This window comes from Gambusia affinis, linkage group LG07 (genome assembly GCF_019740435.1).
Source record: "Gambusia affinis linkage group LG07, SWU_Gaff_1.0, whole genome shotgun sequence".
Lineage (NCBI taxonomy): Eukaryota > Metazoa > Chordata > Actinopteri > Cyprinodontiformes > Poeciliidae > Gambusia > Gambusia affinis.
This window is the reverse complement of record NC_057874.1, coordinates 8,916,587-8,936,555: the sequence shown is the minus strand read 5'-3', so window position 1 is coordinate 8,936,555 and position 19,969 is coordinate 8,916,587. Positions and strand designations below refer to the sequence as shown.

The following is a 19,969-nucleotide window of genomic DNA, read 5'->3' as shown; positions in this document are numbered from 1 at the left end:
ATGTGAATGGAGGTGGTGGGGGAATCGAGTCCCAACGAAACTTGCAAATATTAATGCCAGATCACTAAGAACTGTTAATAACTTTTAATTTGGACAACAAGGATTAAAATGACATCAAACCCAAGGCTTGGCTGATCAAACCAGCCAAACAAGTAAGAATTCAGGAATGAGAGACAAATGGAAAGAAACTGGGAGAAAGAAGAGAAGTCAAGCTATTAAAAGTCACCCTCAGTATAAGGATTCACAGATGCGGGCGACCAAAGTTACAAAAACATAGTTTGTTTTTTTTCCCCCAAAAATAATAATAAAAAAGGCCTTTTGCTTTGAAAATGATGCGTATAATCTATGTACACCATTCTCAGTTTATGGTTGCAAACAAATAAAGAAAAATCACATCACAAGATGCTTGTGTTCAAGTATATTCACCAACTTTATCTCCATGGTTTAGCATTCTCATCGTTCCACTTTCTTTCTTTTTCTTGTTGAAATAAAATGTCCTTCAAAATAAAAACAATGCAGAAAACCACATGTTATGTCCTACCAATACATATATACTGTATAAATACATAAATATATTTTACATACAACAGCCATAAATTTGAAAAGGGGGATATACAGAGCAAAGGGGGGGGAGAGGATGGTAGTGTGTGTATTTTAGCTTTTGTTGTAAAAACGCTTCTGTCCCTCAACGATCGCGCGATATCGACCCGTGTGTGTGTGTGTGTGTGTGTGTATGTCCGCACACACACACATTCTCTCTCTCTCTGCAGATGCAACGGTCTCAGTTGGCCCAGTAAGGTGAGCTGCCGTAGCTCGACTTGTTGACTTGGCTCTTCTGCTGCAGGCTGCTGGACTGACCACGCTGGCCCGGCCCGCCCTGAGGAACCAAAACGTCTGACCGTTAGCCAGAAAAATAACAATCTAAAAGGACCGCTGGAATATCTAATGAAACAAATCTTTACATATCGATTCAACAGCAAAAATACATTTTATTTAAAGACACTTTTAAGTGGTTTCAATGTATTTTAGCACATTTTCCGCTGCTGCTTTGTGTGTGTTTGGTGCAGCAGCCTCCAGAATACAGCCTGACCAGGATGTTTTCTTTTCCCCTCCTCACAAACTCCAATCCAGTTGAACGTTTACAGGCCAAGGAGCCATTTTTGCTTTAACTCCTGGTATTTTTCTTTGTTTCATCCCCTCACAAATTATGACCCTTATATTTGATACCTGCCATGTAAAACTAGTTTTTTTTATGTTCAAATTAAAGAAGCAACATTTGAATGATTCTGTTAAAACAAATAGCAGAAAATAGAATAGAACTTACTTAAATAATTATTTGCAACAAAATGACAAAACAAATAAAAAAATAAAAAATAAAAAAAATCTATATTTTATCGAGAGTGAGGTTAGACAATTTTACAGAAAGCTTGTAAAACCATAATGATTTGAAAAGCGCCCATCAAAAGCTCACCTGTCCGTCCTGAGCGAGGTGGTGGTGCAGCAGTTGTGAGTGTGGTTGCTGGTGAGGCAGGATGTGGAGGAATGGGGCGGGTGCATAGCCTCCAGGAGCTGCTCCGGGGTTCAGCGGTCCGGGACCCCCTAGGGCCGACGGCAAGCTGAACGGAGGAGGGGTCCCTGCATGGAAAGCCTGCTTATCGAAAGACTGCGGGCGGATTAAAAGGAAGGCGGTGGTTAGTAAAAAACACACACACAAAAACAAAAAAACAGGGTGACGACAGAGTGATGATGGGAGGCGGAGTTCAGGCGGCCTGACCTGGGTCTTATTGTAAACACTTCCACTGATGTCTGGCACGCCGGAGTTACTGGATGTCACTGAGACACCTGGAGTGAACACAGGAGAGGTGCTTGCATCTCAGGAGCGATGTGATCGTTTTTCATTCCATCTTACCTTTTCCAGGCCCTGCAGCAGCAGATTTGGCTTGTGCCTGTGAAGAGGAGTTGTAACCTTTACTGTACTCTACTCCCGCTGGCCCTGCTGTCAGCTCCTCATAACCTGTAAGCAAAGACGTGCGACGAAAATAACAAAAACAAAAAAACAAAAACAAAACGGTCCGATTTCAAAGTTCTTCCTGTACCACGGGGGAACTCTATGAGACGTGACTCAGACCTGAGCTGAAGGCGTGCTGGCCGTAGCCGCTGGGCTGCTGCTGCGCCTGCTGCTGGAAGGGGCTGGCCGAGGGGTTGCCCAGGCCCAGGCTCATGCTGTGCTGCTTCGCCGAGGCCGGCCCGGGGCCTCCGGGCGGGACGAACATGGTGGGGCCGTACTGGAAGGCGGCGGCGCTGGGCACGGCGCCGGGCACGCCGGGGTAGTACGGCAGGCCCGTGTAGCTGTAGCCCGGCGGCAGAAAGGCCTGCTGGCTGCTGTGGTGCTGTGGCTGGGCCGGGGGCTGCGCCTGGGCGGGCTGAGGCTGCGCCTGGCTCTGGCCTTGGCTTTGGGCCTGGGGAGGCTGGGGGGCCGCCAGGCTGGTAGGGGGCGCCGGGGAGGTGGAGTCGTTCCGCGGAAACTTTGTAACGTCACCTGACCACGGGGGGGAATGAGGGGAGATTTTATGTGAGCAGATGCCGGTTTGAACGATTATAGAAGAAATCAAACGAAAGAACCAGGAGGAGCTTCACCTGAATAGGGGTTGTTGGTTAGACTCCCGTCTCTGCCAGAGAGAGCTGCTGTTGGTCCAGGGAATGTGATTCCATAGTAATCCTGCAGAGAGGGCTAAAGGAGCAGGACACACACACACACACAGTTTGTAACTGTCAAACAAACTACATAAGCAGGACTGAATCGATTAATCGTGACTAATTGATTATTGAAATAATCATCAACTAATATAGTAATCGATTAACTGTTACTTGGCTTTTTTTTTCAGAGTAGACACAATAAAAGACAATTAGCCCAGAAGAACAACACACTCAGAGCAGTAAATAAGCCAAAACTGTGCAAAAGGTGTGTTTATATATATATATATATATATATATATATATATATATATATATATATATATTCTCATTTACATTCAAGATAAAAAAAGAACCCGTCTCTATGAATATGTTCTACCCAGAACTCTGCAGTTTCACCTGGTTTAAGTTGTATAAAAAAAACTAAAAATGAAAATATTCTATTAAGCACCAGTTGCCATACAATTGTTACTCCACTAATGCAAAAATTATTTAATCTCCTAATGATTGAGCATACACTTGAGGGATGCTGTTACTGCATGTCATGCAATAAAATGTTTGTATTTAGGAGAAGGAATTGTTTGTTTGCATGTATTGATGCATTTGTAACATTGTATAACAACAAGCTTTAGTGGGTAAATGAAAAAAAATCAGAATACTGCAGTTTTTTAATCCCATTTATTGATTAATCATCTCAATAACTGATTGCTGAAATAGTTGATAGTTGCAGCACTACATGCACGGTGATCATTTGACGATTTTCTTTCTAAATGGGGTTATAGGAAGCACTTGTGAGTAGTCGGTGTCTTATTTTCTTGACCTTTAACAAATTTTCAATACACGACAGAATCCTGACCACATGCTTCTTTAAAAGGCCAGCACTGGATTGTTTAATTGACGTTCGCTTAAATGGTTACAAGCAGTTATATCTTACAACTTGTGCTAAAGTCAAACGAGTTTCCATTCTGGAAAACTCACTAAAACGGGAAGATGAAATGCGTTTCACCTCTGTTTGTATACACTTGAGTACTTGTACTAGTTAACGCCATATATTCTATCTCCAATCACAAGCCGCCCCTTTAACATGCGCGTCTTACCATTGGCAGTCTAGACTGGAGCATATGGAGGTCTTCATAGCCGTAGATCTGCTGTGAAAAGGGGAAAAAAAAACAAACACATTCAGATGCACAATCTACAAAACGGGCGACAAAAGTTCTGAAAACATAAATCATTTCTATGTAAACACTATCAAACTCCAGATTGCAGCATAAAATTTGATCGATGGTTTTAAGTTGGGTGTTTGATAGTTTCTGAAATTTTGCCATTCTTGTTGATGCAATAATGTATTGATGCTTATGTGAAGATATTCCGACATCAAATTTGTTTTACCCATAATATACAAAAACCAACAAAAAAAAACAACAACACAACAACATTTAAGTAGCTCAACATTAAACATATTAATTAGGCGTCTCCAAATTAAACACAAAGTGCCACTTTAAGTGATAGCCAGTTTTCTCCACAACAATAATCTTTTTGTTTTCACAACCTGCTGCAAACGTGTGTACTACCCAGAGCCCAACTTCTGGCCACAGCCCTCCATTAATATCCTCAGAGTTTGACAAGACTTCCTGGCTGCTGATTTAATCCATCAGCTTCAGGTTTCCGAAGCAAAGCTGATAGAGCGTCACCAAGCGAGCGCCATGCTTCACTACCGTCGTGGCGTTCTTTGTGGCGTATGTTTTATTCCTCCTAATCCACAGGCAGAGTTCCCCTTTTTTGATTCACTGTTCCGCAGAACCGAATTTCAAAGCTGCTTTGGCTTGTTTAGGCAGATGTGAACTAATTTTGTCTTTGGTTCAGAAGTTGTCTACATCTTTCACTTCTAGCGTGGAGGAGCCCCATCAGGGAAACTGAAACGTTTCCCACCAAGACTTCCTGCAGGTGTTTTCCCTTCAAGTCGCGAGTATCTGACCACCTGCCTCGGCAGGAAGCTGTTGGCAGTTGATAGCTTCCTGTTTTTGCCGCCAGTCGAGTAACGCGCTCTTCATTTAACTTTAAGCTTTAGAAGTACACGTCCAAATGCAGGGCCTCTCTGATCGTTTTTTTATGATCCTCCTCTTTTCTACAAGGCAGTGATCTCTTCTGTGAAATTTTAAGACCATCTTGACTTAGTCATATTTTACAACCATCGACGTTCCAGGTATTTGAAGCGATCTGTTTGTACACAATTCAAATAAAAGAAGACCTTCATTGGTTCTATCGAATGTACCCGATCTGATCCGATTTGCAAATGTGTGGTCTTATAAATCTTATTAAAGGGGTTGAATAATTTTGAGTCTCCAGCAGTCATTGAATGCATGATAAATGTTGAATAATAATAATAATAATAATATTAATAAAAACACCTCTTGTGATAGTTTTATGTAATTATTAACACTGCTTCAGAATGAAATGTTTGTTGCAAACAGATTTGAGAAGTTGTCAGTGAACTTAATTTGCATTGGGAGATGGATACTTTAAGGTGCTGTAATCTAGTTGCCTTCATTCACTCCTTGTGATTAGGGCCACAACAAACCACTATTTTAGTTATCGATTCATCTATTGATCATTCTAACAATTAACAGGTGTATGTTTGATTGTTTGTAGCAATGGATGTATTTGCAGTTAAAAAAAATACTTCTAACATCAACATGTGAAACACTCAGTCCTTTCCGGGTGACTTGGCATCAGTCCAGTGAAGGGGTAATCTGTCGATTAGTTTTTTGGATTAACCAATTCATTTTTGGATAGCAAGAGGTGTTTAACATGAGATTTTCAGACAGAATATGAACTTTGTAAAGCTAAAACTGGGCCTCTTGTGGCGTTTTGGGTTGAACATATTTACAGATAAAAGTTTGTTTTTTTTTCTTCACTGTGTTGACTTAATGACTTCTCTGAATATGTTCTCCTCGAGGCAATTGAACCTTTCTGGGTCTGTGTGCTCCAGTTAACGATTAATCGATGACTAACCTACTGGCCGTTCATTTCAGCCCGACTTCTGATGATCCACTCACCGGGTAAGCGGGCAGCAGGCCCCCTGGTCCCATTATATACTGGTTTGGTAGTAGAGGAGGCACTCCCTGGGAAAGGTTGGGAGGAGTTTTGCCTAGCAACACACAGACACAGAAATGACGCATCCAACTGGAAAGTGATTCAAAACTCCCCGCTGTTTCAGTGGCGTCCGTCTACCAGTGGAGGAGAGCAGCGCCGTGGTCCTCGGTACGGACAGGCTGGACGCGGCGGTGGCTCCATTGGAGCCGAGTCCCAGCGCCGTGCTGGAGGCGATGGCGGCGGCCGAGTGGAATCCGCTGGCGCCGGCGATGCCTCCGACCGTGCTGCTCATGTTGCTGCCCATGCTGGGCATGTTGGCCAGGTGGCTGATGCTGCTACTGTTGCTGCTGTTGTGGGCTGAGTGGAGCGATGAGTTTGTGGGCTGTGAAGATGAGTAAGAGCTGGACGAGGGAGCGAGGGAGCTCACGTTGCTGCTGTCCACACTCGTATACTGTCCAACATAAAAACATAAGAAAAAAAGAAAAAAAACAAAGCACAAGGAACATTCAAAGCGAGACAAGTAATCCATCCTGTGTGTGAACATTATCCATGTTGTGTTTCGAGGCTTTCCCAGATTTAAAATGTACATTTCTTGCTTCAGTTTGGCTTGTTTTTAAAGTATAAATTAAAAAGTTCCCAATAACCTCAGAGGAGTGGTCTGGCTCTAAATGTGGAATTGCTAAAAAGAGATTGACGGATTAAAGAATAGATGGATGAAAGCTGGAAAAATAGGCATTAGGAACGAATAGATTAATGGATAAACAGAAAGATGGATGTCAAGACATAGAAAGATGGAGGGTAGCCCATTCACAATAATTTGTCGTTTCAAGGATCCATTTGTACAGAACACTTAACTCCGGAACTGGAAGATGTTTTAAATATCCAAAATAAAAACACGACAACCCAAAACGATAAATAAAACGGAAATAATAATAATAACCACTTAGAAGCAAAACCATAAATAAAATGGACTATGATGTCTCTCTGAACTAAATTTCCTGTCAAAACATATTAATAATCAGAACAGAAATAATTGAGCTCATTTCAACTTTGTTATGCGATTATTGATTAATTGCAAAAGGCTTACTGGAGGAATGAAACAGAAATACAGACAGAGGAATGGAGCAATAATTGAATGGTTGGATGAATGAACACGACCTTCAGACTATGAAATGGATAAAGCAGTTCAGAGAAAGAAACTTTTTTTTTTCTTTTTTTCCTTTTCTCCTTCCACAAATTTCTTCTTCCATAGTGATCCAGATCTGGAAAATATCTAAATCTAATGCCTGTCAGGGCAGGAACCCAGATCATTTTGCACTGATATTAGCTTCGATGCAGCCCCAGCAAGTACTCACAGTGAGAGAACTTGATCCCAGAGCTGAAACCGAGGAATGGCTGCTGACATGGCTGTTGGGGGGGATGGGAGCGGACAAAACAAATAGGATAGTTGAACTCAGGATGCGATTACGGAACTTCTATAGGTCTATAACAAAAAACACAAAGTTACGACACTTCAGGTGAGACTTGAACGACCTGTTGAGCGAGTTCAGCTGGTTAGCTGACGGCAGGTCTTGTGTTAGGCTGGAGAGCGTGGTGGAGCTGTGTGGGGGCAAGGTGGGGGTTAAGTGGGAGGACGCTGACGGACCGTTGGTGTTGATGTTCACAGACGGCGATTCTGGCTTTGGTGTGGAGGAAGCCGATGACGCTGAGAAACACAGAAATAACTTGTGTGCAGCTTACTGATGACGTAAATGCGCCTCTTCTACCCAAACAGCCAAAAATAAAGGAGTGGTGAGTAACTCACTGTCTAGAGCAGCTGAAGTTCTCACACCATTCAGACCATTCTGACAAAAAAAATTGCAGCTTTAGGTTAGTTGATTGCCAATTGGCAAGATCCATGACAGTATCCTTTAAAAAGGGAAGATAAGTTGGCCTGCTTACCATCACCGGCCCCGTTGGCTCCTTGCTCTGGGAAAAAGCAAGCCGACTGTGAGGGGGCATTGGACCTTCGTAACTCCCCCCGACTGAGGAGAAGTGGGAGGAGGTAGAAGGTGCAGAAGATGAGGTGGTTGAGGTCGCTGAGGTGGACGACGGAGGGTTAGCGGGGCTGTTTGTCCCCAACGATGGCGTGAGGCTGGGCATGGCCGCGCTGGAGGAGTGATACGCCGGTTCAGACGACGAGAGGGGCGAAGGGAGGGCGACTGAGAGAGAGCTGCCCAGAGACTCACTGAAAAACACACACGTGGCAAGAAGTGTTGCACCGTTTGCAGTTGAGAAGCAGGAGGGTTGGGGGGTGAGGATGCTTGATCAAAACGGTAAACGCTTCTCTGGCGGGTTTTTGTACGCTTTGACATTTTCGTCGCATTGCAATCACCGATTTGTATGCGACTTAGAGAAAATGCGCTGAAATACACCCTGACAACATTTAAAGTTTTTAAACTAACTCTTTTATGATTGCGGTTTAATGCTTGTAGAAAAGTGTTATTGCATTTTCAGTTAAGTAGGAGGTTATTAACAGCAACCATTCCTTTAACATATCCAAAGAAAATAAGACAATTCAGTGGAACCTCACTGGGGCTGAAACTATTAATCAGGTTAATAGTGATGAATCGATCGTTGAGATCATCATTAATTTATTAGTCGATCAATTGTTAACTGGAGTCTATACAGACTCAAAAAATTATATTTTGCAGTAATTGAGGCAAAACTGTAGAAAAAATATCAATATTTTACATTTAAGATAAAATCTTTATTATTATTGCATTAAGGATCTTTTGTTATCCAGGTAAAATTGATTAATATAAAACAGTCAACAAATCAGGCCTACACTGTATTGATGCAAAGACAAGCAGAATGGGCTGAGCTTTCACCTGCTGATGGTACAAGTATTTTAGACAAAAATGTTTTGTTTATTTTTTAAAAACGAACTGCATAGTTTGTATATTTGCATCTAATACTTCTGATATTGTATAAAAGGTTTACATGACTAAATAAAAAACTTGCAGAATGTGCCAATTTTTTCTTTAATAGTCAGAATAATGAGTTGTTAAAATAATCCTAACCATCACAGCTCTTCAACTTGCCAATCTCAGCAGTAATACATCTAATCAACATCAAGAAGTAAGATCAGCTCTTGTACAAAATGTGGACCATTTTTTAAAATAATTTTAATAAGATGCATTTAGTCAGAAGGCAGCAGTACCTGAGAGGTTTTGAATACAGACTTGTGTGGCTTTGGGTCCCTGGTCCTGATGCAGGTGGTGCTGGGGCGGGCGCCGGCGTGGACTCCCGGGACACTGCGCTCACACAGTTGTCCACGACCCCAAACTCTGGCAGTGCCGACTCTGAACCAAAGTCCAGAGCTCCAAACTGGAGGTTTAGCCCTGGGACATCAGCTGAGCCTGGCATTTCTACTGCTGTGGATGGGATCTGCCAGAGAGGAGGCAACACATTCATACATGTCACCGCCTGCTTCAAGCTTTAACAGCAGGCCCTTTTTCATCACCGTCACTCCTACCTTCGATGTAGGAGGTATCCTTCGTTTCGGGCCTTTGAGCTGCCCCCGCTGTTGCTGCGGCGTGCTGCTCCCGTGGGAGTCCAGCCCCGGACTGGGAGCGCCAGGCTTAGCCCCAGCAGCAGCTATCACCGGTCCGGCCTGTGCTGGCGTGCTGATGTGTTGGGGAGCAGGCGAGGCTGAAGCAGGGGCTGCTTGCTGCTGCATGGGTGGACTAGGCTGGCGTGCCAGAGGCAAGGAGGGGCCGCTGTGCCTCTGAACCAGCTGGCTCAGTACAAGAGAAGGCTCCGGCTGCAGCCCAAATTCACCTGCAAACAAAAGCAGGAAAGAAGGAATAACAAAATGCATATTTACTTTAGGGCTGAAACGATTAATCGTGATTAATCAATTATTGAATTAACCGTCAACAACTTTGGCAATTGATTAATTGTTAAATGGAGTATGCAGATAAAAAAAAAAAAGCCCAACACATTCAGGACAGTTAAGCCAAACCTGCAAAATAGGTATATGCACTTTGCATTTACGATAAAAAATAAATACATAAAATTGTCGGTAAATATTTTCTATACAGAACTTCTCAGGTGGCCCTGTCAAAGCTTCACCTTTTTTTGTAGAAAAAGAAAAAAATATCTCCTATAAAGCAACTTTTGCTATAATTATTTGGTTAGTACAGAAAATAGTCAACATTAGTCCTACACTGTACTGAAGTTGAGTCGAGCAGAAAACGCTGAGCTTTTCACACATTGATGTTTGAGGCATTTTTTAGCTGCAAATGCATCTTTTGCTACAAATGATGATGCATACAATGCTGTTACTGTATTTTAGGCGATAAAATTTTCATGTTCTTGATTTAAAAAATGACTTAAAGTATTAGATGCATCTCTAAATATGTTTCTGATATTTTATATCAAAGCCTTAAATGGAAAATCTGCAAAATGTGGCAACAATTTCTTCAGCCTAATCGATTATTCGTCAGAATGATTGTCCAAATAATCCATAACTAAAATAATGGCTATCCAATTAATCGATTATTCGTCAGAATGATTGTCCGAATAATCAATAACTAAATTAATGGCTATACAATTAATCGACAAATTGTCAGAATAAGCAATAACCAAAAAAATCTTTTTCAGATTAACTGATTAATCAACAAACAATAAATCAGTTGCAGCCAAACTGTCCAGGGTGTACGCTGCCTCTCGCGCAGCATCGATAGATGTACTCGCCACAAAAACATCTAGCCCACTTACGACTGAACTGCGAGGACAAGGATGCGCTGTTGGCCTCTGAAGCTTTCATGTCCCAGCTTGAGGATGATGGCGGTGGTACCGGAGCTCCCAGACCCGGCAGCCGACCCGTGGAGGTGTTGCTTCCTGGGGTGCTGACAGGAGGGGCAGCCTGGGATGAGGGCAGCTGGCCCAAACCGGGACCCTTGAGCTGTTCCAGGATCTGAGCACCAGCACTAGGCTGAGGCCTCTTGGCTTGGCCCAAGTCCCCAAAACCAGCCCCCAGAACCGAAGACTGGTAAAAAAAAAGCAACAACAGTGAAGTTCTGAATGATTATTTTTGGTGGCGTAATGACTGTGAACAACAAACAAAGGGAAACACGAATAAGAACGCAGCGTTCTTTTTTATTTTTACCAGAGCAGCGTGGGCGTAGCTCGTGCTGCTGGCCGTGCTGCGGCTGGGTGGCGGTTGCTGATGGTGGTGGGAGTTGGTGAAGACCAGACTCGGTGTGGAAGAAGAGGAAGGTGGCTCTCTTTCTCCAACTCCAGGCTTTTGCAGCAGAGAAGCCAGGTCCAGACTAACACACACACAAGCTTTTGTAAATACATATATTTTTCCAGTACACAGACCCGATCTCTAAGAGGTATTGGGACTACACAAGAAAGAACAACATTTTTCAAATATGTTACATTATAGCTCTTGCTACGTGTCTGGGTTTGTTTCCCTGCTGGAAGCTGACCCTCCACCTCAGTCCAATAACTTCCAGGCTCTTAACAGGTTAGAGGTTGCACTTGATTGTTTTTTTGGTGGAATATTAGAGTGAAGGGAACTGAATCGAAATGTGCAACATTTTTCCAGATTTTTATGTGTTAAAAAAGGTTTTTCATTTGAAATCATGGCATCACAGACGTTCAAAGAGGCGTGATTATTTTTGCAAGACTAACCTTTGTCCAGGGGTGATATGGTTCTCAACAGCAGGTGCACTTGAGGAGGTGAAAACCTTGGTTTCTGAAAGCTGTATGGATAAGGAAACACACGGTGTGTATTATATATATATAAATTAGGGCAGTGTAATTTTATTGATTTTACAATATTTATGGATATTTTCTGCCTCAGAAAGCACAGATTTTTTTGATACATAAAATCCTATTATGTCAAATCAACATGAATTAAATGACAGCAATCACACATGACATTTTTACCCAGTTGCAGTACATTTAAAATGACATGTAATGAAACAACCAGTTACAATAAATTGAATAATGAAATAGATAAATTACATTATCTAATATAAATGAATAAGACAAAAAAAGGTTCCTTTTCTGCATAACCAAATATACAAAGCCAGACAATTAACATTTAAACAAAGCAGATGTGTAACAAAAACAACATTTATTACACCAGTATTACACCATCAGTTCAATTAATCCAAGCCAAGTCTATGAAACAGTCACAAAATCACTCTGTCCCTCTAAAATCTTTCAGAATATCTTAAAAATGTATTGAATTGTAGCGAAGAGTATCGTTTGCTAAAAATCGTGATATATATCGTATTGTGAGCAGAATATAGTGTATCGTGAGATTAGTGCATCGCTGCAGCCCTAATAGATACACACACAGACAATCAGACTTTTTACTCACACTGACATCTTCATTCCACTCCTCAGCTGTCCAGTCTTCCATGGTATTTCTCCAGGCAACTGGAAGAACACACACACACACACACACACACACGCACACACACACATATAATGCTTTCCCACACTGACAGATCAGTGAAACTGCAGCACACTCTCTCCAGGACTCACCTGTCCCATCTGTGCTGTTGCTGCTGTTGTTGTTGCTGTTGGCTGTGTCCCAAACCTCGGACTGTGTGGTCCCGGTCCCAGCCTCTGAGGTGTAGTCCGCTGGGTTGAAAGTCCTGATCAAAAAGATGAACAGAGTCCGGCAAAGGTTAAAACTCACCTTGGTTTGCTCTTTCTCAAATCTCGCAGGTTAACTTCACAGGTTAAAAACAGAACAGTAGGTGTGTTGCCACCATACCCCATGCCCTGTGCTGAAAACCTGCTTCCTGGCGGCGCTCTGCCTCGACCCCGACCGCCTGACCCTGCAGAATATCCAAACAAAAGTCAGACCCGTTCACTTGTTACTCATCATTCTTAGAGTGCCACATTTTCGTCCTCCTACCTCTGCTTCCCCTGGCTCTTCGACCTCGATCCGAACCTTTGTCCAGTGGAGTCGCCTCCACACCGTTCTCCTCTGGACGTGCTGTTAATAAAACAAATAAAAATCCATCAACAACAACTGCAGAATTCAACAGAAAGACATTTTGCCCGTTCCGAACTAGATTTAACTTCATTGTTAAGCCCTGGGTCCTGACCCTGCCGGTTCCGACTGGCCCCCTTTCCTTTGCGGTTGGCCGAGGCGCGGCCCTTGCTGGCCTCCCGCTCCCCTTTCTTCTCCCGGTTCTCCTTGTTCTCTTTGCTCTCTGATGGGCTCTCCTTCACCAGAGGCTTCTTCTTCCCCACTGTCTCCCATGAGGTCTGAATGCAAAAGAGGAGAGGACACAAAAACTAAATAAAAACATGATCAGTGTTCATTAGAATTTACTGATGATGGGAACAACAGTCTATCACCTAAGAATAAATAGATTAATCTTTTGCTGCAGATATTTTTGAAATTTATTCAATCCAATTATATAAACAAGTTACCTGTTTTATTCCGACTGTTGACATAAAAATTATTGTCATAAATACTGTGGCTGTGCAGTATGTCAAATTACATTTTTAAATGTCAATCTGCATCGCTTGGAAAACCGCAGCATCTGGTAGGTGGATATGTTTCAAGTGACATAAATTAATGTTCAGCTCAAAAGGATTCACAGGACAAAATGTATCATTGTTAAAAACTAAAATCACCAAAAATAACATCTTTTTACCTGCTCAATGACAAACTAAACATGAGCTATTTTGATGAAATGAAAAAAGTAGGAATTTTTTGTAGGAACAAAATCGTAAATCCAAAACCTCAAATGTTTTATTGCATCTTTTTCTTGTTAAATAAAAGGCAACCAGTTTGCTTATTAGTAATTTGGGCCTGATTGAAGAAAAAAAATAATGATTCATTTGTTAAAAACTTTTAAAAGTAAATTTAGGTGCACAAATGTGTCCTACATAGTAGAAGTCAATGAGTAGATGTGGTCAGAGTTACCATGACAGTAGAATGAAACCAGAAAGCTTGACACTTTTCTTTTTTTGTGTAAATTTGAACTTAAAAGTCGTAGTTTTGTCATAATTTATTTAATTTATTCTTGAATTGTGGTCTGAGGGCCGCACAAAAATAGTCCGGGGACCGCACTTGGCCCCCGGACCCCACTTTGAACACCCTTGACACTACGTTTGGCCTGCTGAATAGTCTCCAACTAGCGTTAATGCACAAACCTGACAGATTTCATCTGATGAAATGCTAAGGCTCACAGTAACATCTTGTGTGTAAATGAATAACAGCACAAGTTTAAAGACACAGTACTTATCCAGAAACTGGTGCTAGTTATCAAAGATTTAACGCGTTTTTCTATTCATTGCCAGATGAAAGGAGCTTCCGCTTACCATGTCCGAAGTGCTCTCCAGGAGGAAATTGATGGCTCTGCTAACATCCTCATTGCAGTCATGAAGCGCTACCATGCACTCATCTTGATTCTTCCCAGTCACCTCCATCAGCTGGAAAAGGAACAACACACACTTTACACACGTCTGTTTGTGTCAGAGATGAAAAAAAACAACAGCAAAAAAACACACACAGCATTCCCACTGGGTGCCAACCTCACAAGAGCATCAAAGATGTTGACAGAGTTGCAGCACCTTCCACACACACTGGTACCCCGAATAAAGATGTATAGAAGAAAATGCATCTGTTGATCGCGACGCATTTATTGTACTGACGGGAGAAAATATACTATTAGATGCTACATACATATAAAGCGGTTGTTTAGAAAAGCTTTGCTATGGAATAAAAAGCCCTTTTTTTGCCCTACCATCACTAACAAATATCTAGAGCGTGCTGAACTCTACTGGAACTGTGTCCCACTTTTATGTGTGGTGGTCAATCTTTGATTACGAGAGCCTGTTTCTCTTCGACAGACTCCAGGAATCTCGTTGAATGCATCTCATATAAACTCTTTGAAATACCAGGCAATTTTTTACAACAAACCTGTAGGAATCTTCCAGGAAAACTAAAAATGATTCATTATTCCTGGGTATTCGAATAGAAAAATGATCACAATATGTGGTCCAGTCAGAAATAAATGGCTCACCAACACAGAAAATCAGTATTTATTATCTGAGATCTCCTATATACGCAGAAATCTATTTAATATCTATGTGGTGAGTTAAAAAGAGTTTCCCCAACAGAAAATTTGCACTTGTATGGATTTTTTTCCCCCTTAAACGTTTAGTGAGAATATGATGCTAACATTCAAGAAATGTTTGCTCTTTTCTGGCACTTCCTACACATCTTTACCAGGGGTTCCAATAAGTGTGGAGGGCACCTTAAACCACCAAAATGTCCAAGTGTTTCACACCTGGTTAACTTTGTCCTCAAAGTCAGCATCATTCTTGTCGTAGATCATCTGAGCAAGCCGGATCTGCTCAGCAGTAGCCTGTATCGCAGACACATTAGACATTGAAAAGGGATGCAGTACGTTTGTGGTAGCTGTCAAATTGGTTGGCGTGTTTTCAAAAATCAATGGCGAAGAAATAAATGAGGAATAACCGCTTCCTATTGTGCCATTAGGATAATGTCTACTTTGCAGATGCAATCAAACCAAATTAAAACTTCAGCGCATCTTATCTAGTGCTCAAAGGGGAGCGCTTCCACACTTTGGCGTTCGGGGACGCTCACCTGTATTTGCTTCTGTGGCTGTGGCGTCTGAGGGGCCGCTGGCAGCGCTTTTTCCCGAGGACCCCGGGCCTTGTCGCCGCCCAGCAAGCTCATCATATACAGTATATACAAAACTCTGTATGTACAAAATAGAAAAACCTGCAGAAATCAAAAAGTAAAACCCACATAAGAGAACGAGCAAAAGCTACCAGCAGGAATGCTAATTAATAACCCCCACAAGGCTGTTTACGACCCAGCTGCAGCTTTCCCCTTGTTTGATGCCACAGAACTTCCCGAGCATCCAACACCAGAAGATGCTTTGAGCACAGTAAAGCCTCACTCTCAAGTAATGAATAGTGGCCTTGTGGAGGCTGTAAGACGCACAGTTGGCCTGGTGACGCAACAGCTTTGCTGAAAATCTAGGTCAAGGAGGAAGAGCGACCCAGTGTCCTTTTACAAACACCACAATCTACACAACGTGGACAAACAACACACCCCAGGCCCCATATCCTGTCTCATTGTGGAACATGAGCTTCTATTTAGACCCTAAACACAAAACTGATGCATTGAAATGATCTAATTGACACGAAGTCTTGCTACCCGCGACTGCAAATTCAGTGTGATCCTTTATTACACTGCTGCTATTAGTTCCATAATAGTCTCGATCCGCAGATGTTATGATTAATTTCTGCTCTGATTGTTGTCATAAAAATATGACTTGTTTTCTGATCAGTAAGGATGCAGGTTGCAATGACAACACTCTTCTGCGTAGAAGTCGCCACTGAGAAAAGATGATTCAAAGGCTTTCACACAGGGGGAACGCATACAACCCCCACCTCCCCATCCCCCTCCCCCCAAAAAAAACAAGAACAAAAAAAAAACAAGTGGAACATATAACTAAAGTTACTTTGTTTTAGCTTTTAGAAGAGCTAAACTATATCTTTTATTTCACATGTTGATTACAAAATCTTGGCAGTCTAGGAAATCCCACGGTAAAGGTAAGATTCTACTTCTCTATGGAGAATACAGTCAGATTGTTGCTGGGCAACGCTAAGAACTAGAATAGGCTGCTATGTCAAATCATATGATGTTGTTTTTGTTTAAAAATGACACTGAGATTATGTTCCAAGTGCTGAGCAGTACTGTACTTCTTCTGGTTCTAAAACAATAAATTAATTATTACTCCGGACAGAGAGGCTTTTTAAAGCTCTTTTTCGCCTGCAATAAATTAATGAATCACTAAATCTAACAGCACCACATCTGTTTCTTTGCTCCTCAGATCTTAAGTAGAACACAGCTGATGATTCTGAGTAGATCTTATAGAAAATAAATCATGTAAAAAAGCTGCTAGATATCGGTGTCACAGGGCATTCAAAGCTAGACTGCTAACTGCGTGGGATCAGTGGATGACCGAAGCCGAACACACGTTCACCAAGACGGGGAGACGGCGCCGGACGACATGCGCCACTATCTGCCAGTGGATCGTAAATGCCTGGGCTGATATGTCCTTCTCAGCTGTGGTCCGAGCTTTCAGGAAGGCAGGAATTGTTGTTGCTGCTGTTGGACAACAGCAGCAACACTGACTCAATTAATGACGACTTTGACGAGACGGAGCCGGGCGTGTTGGACGCCGTATTCACCCGACTGTTTAATTCGGACACTGAAGAAGAAGAATCCGAGGGATTCATGGATGAGGAATAAATTAATAAAGTGAGCTTTACATGTTTATTTTGTGTGTTTACAGCTGAACAAGGCTGGTCATATTGTGAATACAGACATTAACATTTGAACAACGTTGAGTTATTGATATATTGTTATTGCTTTGCACTACTTAGAGTGCTACTATATTGTGATTGCACTAACGTTTGATTTACTGCAACAGTATCAGACTGTTTTTACGTATTTATTGAATCAAGGAAAAGTTCCCCTCCACTATGTGAAATAAATGTTGCTCTACGTGTTACCACGTCAATGACTTTACCTCGGGGAAAATAATAAAACAGCTGTTTATTAATTTTGGGAGTGGACGGAGTTGTCAGAACGCTGGTTTGCAATCTATTAATAAAGTTTGACTGTATCTGACTGTTTTGTTGACATTCCCTTTAGCGCAGCTCCATTTAATGGATGCATAACGTAACTCCAGCCTCTACTGTAGCGTCTATTTTATGCGCCTTATAATGCGGTGCGCCCTATATATGAAAAAAGTTTTAAAAAAGGCCATTAATTGAAGGTGCACCTTATAATGCAGTGTGCCTTATAGTGCGGAAAATGCGGTACATATATATGTATGCAAGCTGTAATTTTTCCCCCCGGTTTTATTTATGCAGATACCCCTATACCAGAACCTGGGAGAATTTGCTATGCATATATATGAGCCTGCAACTTTGGTATGCGTTAAGAAAAAAATGTTTTGCAACAAACATTTTTAAAACTACCATATCCAAAAAGCAGAAAAATAACATTTGTACAATACTCTACAAGCTCTACAAAATCGGTGAATTAGAATTCGGCCACAAGATCTCAGATCTGCGCACCTTTAAAACAGGTAACTAGGTGTGTAAATTGAAAACACAACATAGTGTACACGTTTAGATTTCCCGACTGACCCATTTGTTTTGTGTCAGAGAACAATGGCAGTCCAGCTATACGTGCTCTGCGTGACGCTGCCAAACACAAAGCTTCTCATTGGCTGCACCACTGAACAAAGCTAAAACAAGAGAAGGCTTTTTATACCATTTCAGCAGATTTGAGTTTCTTAGAATAATTCAAATTTTTGTCATGGACAAATTTAGTTTGCAATAGCACCTACATTGGAATAAGCGTATGAGGAAATTTCTTAATACCTTTTTAAAGCAGAGTTTAAATATTCATTTGGGTATACAAAGGGGGAAAAAAACAATGACAAATGTCTAAAATTGCACAACAATGTTTACTATCTTTGTGGCATTTGGAGGCTTTTTTCCATCTAAAAGACAATTAACTCTATAGTATTGTGTTGTTGAGTCAACGCTGATTTTAGCTGGTTGTTGCCGTGTTAGTCATTTCTAACATATAAAATGTGAATACATTACGCGTACTCTACAAACACAAAAGACTTTAAGACATAACCATCAGCTCGACACTGACAGACTTTTGTGTTGTTGATACTGCCGTCCCCTTTGTCCTCGCTAGCTTGCTGTTAGCCGCTTCGTGCTACCGTTGACACTAGCATCGAACAAACGCTGCGGCTAACGATGCTATCTAAATCTCGTCCAAGTTGATCCATCAAACTGTCGTGGAAGTACTGTGTGTATTTCTGGGGCCGCTGCTACAATAACGAAACGCACGGATACAGTTAAAATGCTCACATTACACAACCAAGCCCAAGCCGAAGCCAGGCAGCAACAAAGGTGTATCAAATCTACAGGAGGAAAAAAAAGGCCTCGCAAAGCACAATCCCATCCCGACATTGCTCGCCGGGATTCAAGACAACAGAAAAATTGCGAAGAGATATCCTTTAAAAGCCCGGCTACAGCGAAAAAAGAAGCCAGCTACTCGCCGGTCCAACGAACGACTAATTAAGTTCGACGCATACCGAGTGCGAAACGCTAACAGTAATTTGAATAGGATGAATAAAATGTGTGTTTTTATTACCTGCTAACACGCTTCACTCGGCCAGCAGTAGACAAGGTGGTCACGTGACGTGCGCTGCCGCGGTGGATGCTCCCCTCTGATCCAACTCTCCCCACGACATTTACTGCTCATTATTACCACCAACCATCTTTGAGAGATTAAAAATGTTTTCGCACTTGCACAGATTTATTTAGCGGATTTTGTTGCTTCACTTCCGATTCACATATTTGCTGCAGTGCTGCGCTGAATGATCAGAGGCTTATTCGTGTTAACTAAGTTCAAAGGAACGAAAGTTTACTTTTTAATAAGCCCTTCGATTGTAAAACAAGCAAACTATTACCACGTAGTCAGAAGATTAAACACTGCTTATGATTACTATGAAATATCAGTCTTTTTTTCTTTCTTTTTTTTTAATAAATAGACTGTTGGGCTATCACCACCTTACAGCAAAATGGCTTCAAATGCAAAAGGAAATTGATGTTATGAATATTGCAACTAAAGAACTTCAAGGTGAAAGGCTGACATGTAGAAAGTAAGTCTACAGGCTATTCAGGAAAACCCGGAAGCAGCTAAACGGTTTCCTGTCCAGCATGTCGCTATGCACAGTCTTACCACCAGTGCAGAGCTTGCGCAATAATGGCAGCAGGAAGGTCTGAGAGGCTCTGCACTGCATGCAGAGAAAGGGGCAGGGGACTACTTGCACTCAGAAGCCAAATTTTCAGATTCCAGTTGACAAAAATTATTTTGAAAAACAACTCCCAAATAAGTCAGAATTTAATGATCACTTGTGATCATTTAAAGTCAGTAGCAGAGATGGTAGAGTACAGCCTGTATTTGTGAACATTTTCCTACTCTTTATCAACGCTTACAAAAGAAAGGTTTATTATCCACCTGTATTTCTAATAGCAGTTTGAAAATCTCTAGTTTCCCCACTTGAAGAACACGCTCAAC

At 41.8% G+C, this 19,969-nt stretch overlaps 1 protein-coding gene across 2 annotated transcripts; it reads right to left on the bottom strand.

The window, feature by feature from the left end:
* Positions 1-69: 69 nt before the first annotated feature.
* On the bottom strand, positions 70-19,576 carry ubap2a (ubiquitin associated protein 2a). Of its 2 annotated transcripts, none has more exons than XM_044122837.1 (27): positions 19,040-19,576; positions 15,428-15,565; positions 15,108-15,185; positions 14,137-14,247; positions 12,909-13,071; positions 12,716-12,796; positions 12,572-12,635; positions 12,337-12,449; positions 12,170-12,228; positions 11,473-11,543; positions 10,943-11,105; positions 10,552-10,822; positions 9,305-9,609; positions 8,990-9,216; positions 7,729-8,014; positions 7,592-7,631; positions 7,321-7,492; positions 7,143-7,194; positions 5,926-6,238; positions 5,751-5,842; positions 3,792-3,839; positions 2,638-2,731; positions 2,129-2,539; positions 1,910-2,014; positions 1,775-1,842; positions 1,472-1,663; positions 70-877 (listed from the first exon to the last, which is right to left on the bottom strand). In XM_044122837.1, exons 2-27 carry the CDS (start codon positions 15,521-15,523, stop codon positions 782-784), a joined length of 3,771 nt encoding a protein of 1,256 aa, XP_043978772.1. In that variant the 5' UTR covers positions 15,524-15,565; positions 19,040-19,576; the 3' UTR covers positions 70-781. The 2 variants fall into 2 exon arrangements, with proteins under 2 accessions (XP_043978772.1, XP_043978771.1); XM_044122836.1 differs by having other exon boundaries at positions 3,792-3,842; positions 19,040-19,264.
* Between the last annotated feature and the right edge of the window lie 393 nt (positions 19,577-19,969).